This window comes from Labrus bergylta, chromosome 22, assembly GCF_963930695.1.
Source record: "Labrus bergylta chromosome 22, fLabBer1.1, whole genome shotgun sequence".
Lineage (NCBI taxonomy): Eukaryota > Metazoa > Chordata > Actinopteri > Labriformes > Labridae > Labrus > Labrus bergylta.
In genome coordinates, this window is record NC_089216.1 from 645,334 (window position 1) to 655,384 (window position 10,051).

The window sequence follows — 10,051 nt, forward strand, 5'->3', positions numbered from 1 at the left end:
TCACCCCCTCCTCCCTGATCACTTCCTGTGTGTTGTTAAATTAAGTTGTGTTTATTGTTTGAGCTTTGTCTGAGGATAATTTCTGCCACTGTTTGGACAGACAATAAAAGTTTATCCATCTATCTATCTATCGTAGCTGTAACTTTAAAATGTATAAAAACAAAATAAATAAATAAAAAAGTTGTCACAATTTATGATACACTATCTGAGTATTTATTTCTGGTGGGGTTTTTGAAAATGATTTGAGTTCCAGGAGCTTAAAAAAAGAGAGAGAGAAATATAAAATTGAATATAGGAAGCCGTTTGAAATATGAATTTTAAAACTGCATGCACACATACGATACTCCCCAGTGACAGCGACGCTGAAGGCTAAAGCTTTAAATAATACTTACTGTTTTGTAACAATCATTGAGACTGAACATCCATTTCTCTGCTTTGGTCTTGAAACTGAAATGAGGAGTGTGCTGCTTGTTGCAGACTGATGGACGGTTGTTTTAAGCCTGTAGCTGCTAACTGAACTGAAAGCTAGCTCACTGAGGCACGAGCAGAGCAGCTTTAGAAGACGACGGGCGTGTGCAGGAACTCTTATCCTACCTGATGAATGATCAACTTTTAATCTTTACAGCTATGTTTTTCTCTTCAACCACTTCTCAAACTTCACGTGGTGACGATGGACTTTTTGCTTCCCTGCACATCGATCTGCACTGTAAAACTTTTGTTGATTTCAGTCGTGCAAAACTGCAAAAATAAAAATAATCAACGTAGTAATCACAGCTAGAGTGTGTTACATAAAATAAATAAAACATTCACTTATGAATGAATCCAATAATTATGTTGTGTATGACTCTTTGAGTAACTTTTTTTTTGTTGTTCACTCTTTATTTGTTTTTTCCAACGTTAACAAACATAAAGCACAACAAAACATACACAAACACACATCAAAGTAGTGAGGGGCTCCGTCTCAATATCTCCTCTTATTAAGTTTTTTCTGCACAGCAGATATCACTATCCGTCTTTTTATACTGGTAATCAGTCCACTTTATCCAGCGTTGGCCAACCACTGTGCTGGACTTGGAGGATCACTTTTCAACCAGTTCCTTGTGATGGCCTTTTTACAAGCAAGAATCAGGATTTTAAAAAGGTAGATATCCTTCTTATGGATCAAGTCATTAGGAATCAGGCCCAGATACACAATCCGGGGATCTCTGGGAATCTTATAACATAGAATATCTTCAAAAGACTGAATAACCCTACACCAGAATGTTTGCAATTTTACACATAACCAGAAAATATGTGAGTTATTGGCATTCATCTGTCCACACTGTCTCCAACATTGCTGAGGAATACCGAGTTGCTTATTTTTTATTTGGGGTGTGACAAAAAAGCGTATAACATTTTTCCACCCAAATTCCTTCCACCTTCTAGAGCTTGTGGACGACTGTTGTGTTTCACAAATAGAATGCCAGTCATTCTTTGACAAGTTTGTATTCAGTTCTAGTTCCCATTTAGTCTTAACATACCATGTATTGCTTCCATTCTGTTTCTGCAAACTTCTATAAAGTTTAGAAACAATCTTTGATGGAGTGTTTTTGTAAGCACCAATCAGAGTTTCAACCACCTCGCTACCTTCAGCTGAGATTTCTTTTTTTATTTCTGTATCATAGAAATGTCTGAGCTGTAAATACCTAAATAGGTCCCCATTCTCTAGCTTAAATTCTTGTTTAAGTTTCTCAAAAGTTTTAAACCTTTTTCTCTCTCTGAGTGTACATATAGCTGTTATTCCCTTTTCACTCCACTTAGCAAATGTATTATCCATCACTCCAGGTTTAAATCTAGGGCTCTGAGATGGCCATATCAGAAGTTTACTATCCCCTTCCAGTTTATACTTCTTAACGACTTCAAACCATGTTTTCAGTGTAACTCATCGTATTTTGCCTTCTTCGTTTTGGTTAAGTATGCAGTTCTTGAAATTAATTTCCCTCTCATTATCGCTTTAATGGTATCCCATAGTATAGTTGGATCCACTTGACCATTGTTGTTATCTTTTATACAGTCACTGATTTCTCTCTTAACCGCTTTTAAAACCGTATCATTGTTTAGAATTCCAACATTTAGTCTCCAGAGTGTATGTTTCGATCTGTTATTCATGTTAATAGTAAGGTAGATTGCGTTATGATCTGATATGTCTGCTGTTCCTATTGAGCATTCCTTTACCCTGTATCTGTCTATGTTGTTCATTAAGAAGTAGTCTATTCTGGAGTACACGTGGTGAGTAGCTGAGTAATGAGTAAAGTCTTTTTCTTGTGCATGAAGGCTCCTCCAGACATCGTACGTCCCTGCTTCTTTAAGTAACTTATTAAGGTCTTTTGACTTAAGGGATGTCTGTCTAATTTTGCTTGTTGTATCCATAGAGTAATTAAGAACTGTATTCCAGTCTCCAGCACAGACTAAAATGCCTTCACTTTCTGAGATTACTGTGTCAAACATGTTTTTAAGGAATTTCCTGTCGCTCTCAGGTGGAACGTATACATTAACAAGTGTGACCAGAGTGTTGTCTATTCTTCCTTAATGATATATCTGCCTTCTTTATCTCCCTTTTCTTTGATGAGGTCAAAGTTAAGAGAGTTTGAGATGAGTGTAACCACTCCTCTAAACACTAAAGAAAGTGTTAGAGTACCCAAACTTTTTTAATTTATCATGCTCCTGTTTTGAAATGTGGGTCTCTTGTAAAAATATGACTTGCATCTTATCCTTTTTCATTTTTGCTAACACCCTACTCCTCTTAACCGGGTTTCTGAGGCCATTCACATTTAAAGAGACAATTTTCAGGTTATGAGATCCTACTGTGCACATGCCAAGTCTTAACTGGTTTGGTAACCAGTAACAGAAAAAGAACAAAGTTATGAACTAATGAACACATACAACAAGAACAGACCTATCCTCCTCCTCACCTGTGACCCCGTTGGCAGGTCGGGGGAAAAACCTCTCACTAAGAGAGGGCCCAGTCTTAAAGGTGGCCAGAAGAGAGTCAAATGAAATTAACTCAACCATCCTTACAGTCCAACACATCCTGAACAAAACAAAATCGCCTCTCTCAGGCATTTAGTAAACAAAGAATGGCCAACTCAGGGTTTTTTTTTTTTTTTTTGATGATAAAGTCCTCGTTCATACTTGCTCAGCGGATCCCCTCTGAAACTCCTGTAGTCGTTCCCTCGCTCTCTGGGCAGCAGCCGACTCTCTCTCCCGGTGGCCCGCTGCTCGCTGCCACCCCAACAGCTCACGGAGCCGCTCCCCTCCGCCTCCCTCCACGCTCATCGGCTCCTCCACGGGAAAACCTCGCTTCTTTAGATCCCGCAGCACCTCCTTGTGTACGTTCGGGGTCCAGTGTTCTAGTGAATCTGCATGCTCGTGTACGGTGTTTGAAAGCGGATCCTTTTTTCCTTCAGGACTTTCTTTATTCCAATATACTTTCTTTATTCCAATATACTCTTTGCGCTTTTTTACGATCTCAGTCGCATAATCATGATGAAAATATAGAGTTCTGCTACCCAGCTGGATTTTCCCTTTTTTCCAAGCTTCACCTAGAACCGTCTCCTTAGTCGTATACTCCTGAAAGTTGATTATTGTGGGTCTCGGTGGAGCTTCGGGTCGGGGTTTAAAGCCAGGAGAACGGTGAGCCTGTTGTATTTTTAGCTCCAGGTCTTGCGGTAAAGGCAGCTCGCTTCTGAGGAGTTTCTCAATGAACTTTGGTACCGAGTTTCCCTCCTCTCCCTCTGCTACTCCAAAAATGCGTATATTGTTCCTCCGGGACCGGGACTCTAGGTCCGTTAGTTTTCACTGCAGGGCCTTTTGTGTTTCGTCTCCCACTCATCTATAACCAAACTGTGAAGTTGTTAGGGAGAGTATTCCTCAGTAAGTCTGGGAGAGCGAGTTCACGTGCGTCCAACTACTCCATCAGCTAACCGGAAAACTCTGAAGAACTATTTTAAACCTGATTTTTTTCCCCAGCAAGGTTTCACTCTGCAGCGCAGTCAGGGGAGAATTTAACCCTTTGTGTGTGTTTTCTATTTTTCTCTCATTTAGATTTAAAAGACGCTCGAGTCCTCGTCTGAATCAGGCCCTCATTTCAAATAGTTTCTAACACAGATTAAAGTCCATCCTTATCTCCTCCCCCCTCTGACACATAAAACAAACGCACCCCGCTGTGATGGTACATTTATTTATTAAAATCTCAAAACTTTATTCGCTCAGTCATTGACAAATAATTTAATGCATTTTGTACAAAGCCAGAGACAGTCGACACCTCGTATCGACAGGCACGCATGGAGAGAGAACTACAGGCAGCGTCAGGTGGAAACCTCGTATCGTCACATCTTTTCTTTTTTTTTTTAAATAAGGAGATAAAAACAGAGAGGAGACGACGGCTTCACCCCTGAAAATACACAACTACACGATTAAAAAACACAGAAGAAGAAATGAACTGAATGAATCTCAGACACTAATTAATAACAAATAAAACATGAACAATATAAAAAAGGCCTTTAGTGTTTCCCCAGTAACAGTTTAAAAATATGTCAAAAACTCCATTTACATACTTTAATACACAAAACTTCTCAGCACAGGAAAACGATATTCTTCACTTTGTCTTCTTTCTTGTTCAAACATATTTCTGGACTTTGTCGTTTCTCGTTCTCGCACTGATTTTTAAACATTCTGATCCAGAAATATCAAACTCAAAGCTACCTGTGACGTCCTCCGACTGATCTGATCTAAAACAGCGTTAGACTCCCATCATGCCCAGCTGTATGTCTAGTTTCCATGGTAACCACAGCATCAGAGTATCACCAGGGAGAGAGCTTTTTCATTGTGGGGGATTATTTTTGGCGAAGCATTCAACAACTTAAAACCGCAACAGCATTTAAAAAAAAAAAAAGATTGATGGAGTGTTTCGAAACACGCACGCACGCACGCACGCACGCACGCACGCACGCACGCACGCACGCACGCACGCACGCACGCAGTGAGTTCTGCTTGCATAGATTCAGGTAAGGCAGCACGGTGACAAAATGATTTGAACAGACTCTGTCTTAAATTACTGCACAAAGATAAAATCTAAGGACTCTTATTCTGAAATGTTCAAACAGGAAGTGTCGAGGACTCCTTTCTCTTAGGAGCGTGAGAGTCAGGTGTGACAGCAGGTGAGCTGGAATCGTCCAATCAGAAAGAAGACAAAATAAAAAATAAAAGCACGTTGGGAAGTGTTCTGAGACGATGCATTCAAGGTCATCACGTTTAATCCTCCGTTCTGTTTGTCTCCAACTGTGAGGAGGAGGTCCACTATGTTCACACACACACACACACACACACACACACACACACACACACACACACATATACACACACACACCTGTTGAAGTGGTTGATGTGTCCGGTTGGTTCATGAACAGGAAGGCTCTTTAAAACACACACACACACACAGACATAGCTCTAGGGGTCTACAAAGGACACCATGATATAGCGGGTCCCGCTGGTGGTGGGCAGACCCTCGTGGTAGTGCGTCAGGCGACCCGGGTGCATGAAGGACCAGCCCTTCCTGGGAGACTCCACCTGACAGTCGTATCGCAGGAACCTGCAGCCTCCACCCTGCATGACAACAATAAAGAAACTTCTATTAAAACCACAGATTCATTCAGCTACAAGTCACCAGATAGCACGGTCACTCTTTACATCATAACACCGGATACTGCAACCACAGATTCATTCAGCTACAAGTCACCAGATAGCACGGTCACTCTTTACATCATAACACCGGTTACTGCTCACGCTAACTTCGGTATATCCAAGTGTCCTACTTTTTAACTTTATTAACGGTTAACAAAGTTACATTTCAGATTAATAGTGACCTCTTCAGGACATACTCTACTCATACTATGTGTGTGTGTGTGTGTGTGTGTGTGTGTGTGTGTGTGTGTGTGTGTGTGTGTGTGTGTGTGTGTGTGTGTGTGTGTGTACCTCGTAGTCCTTGCCCTTGCTGTTCAGGGCGACGTTGATGGTGAAGGTGGAGGAGTCGTGATGCGGCCTCAGAGACGGCTGCTCGTCAGGACGATAACGCACCACGAAGTTCATGATGGCCTGAGCCTGAACACACACACACACACACACACACACACACACACACAGACACACAGACACACACACACACACACACACACACACACACACACACACAGACACACACACACACACACAGACACACAGACACACACACAGACACACACACACACACACACACACACAGACACACAGACACACACACAGACACACACACAGACACACACACACACACACACACACACAGACACACAGACACACACACAGACACACACACACACACACACACAGACACACAGACACACACACAGACACACACACACACACACACACACACAGACACACAGACACACACACAGACACACACACACACACACACACACACACACACACACACACACACACACACACACACACACACACACACACACACACACACACACACACACACACACACACACACACACACACACACAGTGTCAGTATCCATTAAAAGTCTCCTAAAAACAAACAGCGGGAATCTTTACACATAACGTCTGAGCTAATGTTAGCTTTTCCTGACATATCCCCGAGCTCCAGCGTCTGAAGCTTTAGGCTGAGCGAGGAGGAGGCGGGGTTATATCTGGAGGTCAGCGTGGTTAGCGTCCGTACCTTAGGGTAATATCCTGGATAGAGTTTCTCTGTCACCGGGGCGATGTACTCTTTTAAGAACTTCAACCACTCCTTCTCAAAGCCGATCTGGTTCATGTGGATATCCACCGTGGGGACGTTTTCATAACCGCCGGCCAGACGCTCGTCCTGAACACACACACACACACACACACACACACACACACGTGAAAAACACACTTTCTCTTCTTGAATCTAAACTTGAATCAAACGGTCGACGGGTCACCTTGTGTTTTCCTCCTGACCACTCTCCATTGTCCTCCATGGTCTCCACCAGATGATCACACATCTTCTCTGAGAAGGCTGGAAACCAGTAAACATCTGGACACGGCTGAGACACACACACACACACACACACACACACAAAGATCATACAATGCTGATGCCTGTTTGTTACCACGGCAACAAACAAAACTAAAAGTCCTAGGGAGCAGTTAAGTGTCGTTCCTTGTTTTTAAAATGCGGTACATGAAGGCAAACTCCTGCACAAACACGTTGGCTACGTTCAGAACCTTTAATGTGCTTTAAAGCTACTTTCTGATCGTGTTTGAAACTCAGACCTTCACTCCTTCGTTTGTGTATCTACCTGCTCCACAAAGACTTTCTGCTCCTCAAAGATCCTCGAGTAGTTCTCGTGGATGTACTTCTCCTTCCAGTCCTGTAAAACAAACAAGCACACAGTGAGCGTTCCCTCCGTCTGTTAATGTCGCTGTGTTTGGTTGATGTCTTCTGTTTGTCTGACCACGGGGTTGTCGAAGATCTGCCACATGTCCGGGTGCAGCCTGGACATGTTGAAGTTGGTTGACGCCACCAGACGGCCGAACTCGTCGCGGTTTGACACGAACATGAAGACTCCCTGAGGAGGAGGGTGGTGGGTTAGTTTGAGAAGAGGCTCAGACAGACAGCTGGTACTGTGTGAGGCCAGCAGGTGTGTGTTACCTGGTCTCTGATGCTCCTGCAGAACACCATGTCGGGGTCCATCCCCTCGGCCACGTACAGGCTCACCTTGGACAGTTTGGAGCGCAGCACGCTGGCCTTGATCAGGTACGCCTGAGTGATGTACGGCACGTTCCACAGACCACTACACACACACACACACACACACACACACACACACACACACACACACACACACAAACAGAGACAGACACACACACACACACACACACACACACACACACACACACACACAGAGACAGACACACACACACACACACACACACACACACACACACACACACACAGAGACACACAGAGACACACACACACACAGACACACAGACACACACACACACACACACACACACACACACACACACACAGAGACAGACACACACACACACACACACACACACACACACACACACACACACACACACACACAAACAGAGACAGACACACACACACACACACACACAGACACAGACACAGACACAGACACACACACACACACACACACACACAAACAGAGACAGACACACACACACACACACACACACACAGACACACACACAAACAGAGACAGACACACACACACACACACACACACACACACACACACACACACAGACACACACACAAACAGAGACACACACACACACACACACACACACACACACACAGACACACACACACACACACACACACACACACACACACACACACACACACACACACACACAGACAGACAGACAGACACACACAGACACACACACACACACACACACACACACACACACACACATAGACACACATAGACACTCACACACACACACACACACACACACACACACACACACACACACACACACAACATTAGCATGCTAACACACAACATTAGCATGCTAACACAACAATGTGAAGCTACGAGCTAACTAAAGAGTGCTAACATTAGCATGCTAACACAACAATGCAGGGCACAGCTACCGTGAAGCTATGAGCTAACTAAAGCGCTAACATTAGCATGTATGTGTGTGTTTACACTCACATCCTCTTGCCCTGGACGATCTCAATGTAGTCCTCAGACCTGGAGTAGAATCCTTCAGGACTCAGAGCGCCCCAGAAGTTACTCCACAGCTTCCCGTGTTTGGACAACATCGGAGCAATGACTGACCTGAAGACAAACAGAACATGTAAAAACTAGTTTGTTGTGTTGGAGTATAGCGTATATGAAAAGGTACTAGTGCATACTTGTGGAGATGTAGGGTACACAGAAGGGTACTAGTGTGTACTTGTGGAGATGTAGGGTACACAGAAGGGTACTAGTGTGTACTTGTTGGGATACAGGGTACACAGAAGGGTACTAGTGTACTTGTGGAGATGTAGGGTACACAGAAGGGTACTAGTGTGTACTTGTTGGGATATAGGGTACACAGAGGGGTACTAGTGTGTACTTGTTGGAATATAGGGTACACAGAAGGGTACTAGTGTGTATTTGTTGGGATATAGGGTACACAGAAGGGTACTAGTGTGTACTTGTTGGAATATAGGGTACACAGAAGGGTACTAGTGTGTACTTGTTGGGATATAGGGTACACAGAAGGGTACTAGTGTGTACTTGTGGAGATGTAGGGTACACAGAAGGGTACTAGTGTGTACTTGTTGGGATATAGGGTACACAGAAGGGTACTAGTGTGTACTTGTTGGAATATAGGGTACACAGAAGGGTACTAGTGTGTATTTGTTGGGATATAGGATACACAGAAGGGTATTAGTGTGTACTTGTGGAGATATAGGGTACACAGAAGGGTACTAGTGTGTACTTGTGGAGATATAGGGTACACAGAAGGGTACTAGTGTGTACTTATTGGGATATAGGGTACACAGAAGGGTACTAGTGTGTACTTGTGGAGATGTAGGGTACACAGAAGGGTACTAACGTGTACTTGTGGAGATGTAGGGTACACAGAAGGGTACTAGTGTGTACTTGTGGAGATGTAGGGTACACAGAAGGGTACTAGTGTGTACTTGTTGCTGGATACTTGTTGGACTGTTGACTTGAAGGATGTACTTTCTGGTGTATACAAAGCATCCTTACTTGTTTTCCTCGATGAGTATCCTCAGGGTGTCTGGATTTGTTAGGGCCACATCAGAGTCGATGCTGAAGTAGTAAGCACACTCTGGATCCTTCTTACACGCCTCCCTGCACACAAACACATGAACATCTTAGATCCTGTATCTTCTCAAAGGTTCACTTCTTTAACACATCAAATGAGACTCAATATGAGAACCACCACCACTGTAGACCCCCAAAAATAAGAGTGGGGAACGA

The 10,051-nt window shown here is 43.5% G+C and overlaps 1 protein-coding gene across 1 annotated transcript in view; it reads right to left on the reverse strand.

Moving 5' to 3' along the window:
• Positions 1 to 4,205: 4,205 nt before the first annotated feature.
• plod3 (procollagen-lysine, 2-oxoglutarate 5-dioxygenase 3) overlaps positions 4,206 to 10,051 on the reverse strand; it is a 15,797-nt gene continuing 9,951 nt past the window's right edge. The window contains exons 11-19 of the mRNA XM_020657230.3: positions 9,818 to 9,922; positions 8,768 to 8,893; positions 7,720 to 7,861; positions 7,523 to 7,636; positions 7,367 to 7,438; positions 7,007 to 7,111; positions 6,763 to 6,909; positions 6,013 to 6,138; positions 4,206 to 5,643 (exon numbers count right to left, since the gene is read on the reverse strand). Of these exons, the coding sequence (XP_020512886.1) occupies positions 5,488 to 5,643; positions 6,013 to 6,138; positions 6,763 to 6,909; positions 7,007 to 7,111; positions 7,367 to 7,438; positions 7,523 to 7,636; positions 7,720 to 7,861; positions 8,768 to 8,893; positions 9,818 to 9,922 (1,093 nt within the window). The 3' untranslated portion in view covers positions 4,206 to 5,487. The remainder of the gene's footprint in view (positions 5,644 to 6,012; positions 6,139 to 6,762; positions 6,910 to 7,006; positions 7,112 to 7,366; positions 7,439 to 7,522; positions 7,637 to 7,719; positions 7,862 to 8,767; positions 8,894 to 9,817; positions 9,923 to 10,051) is intronic.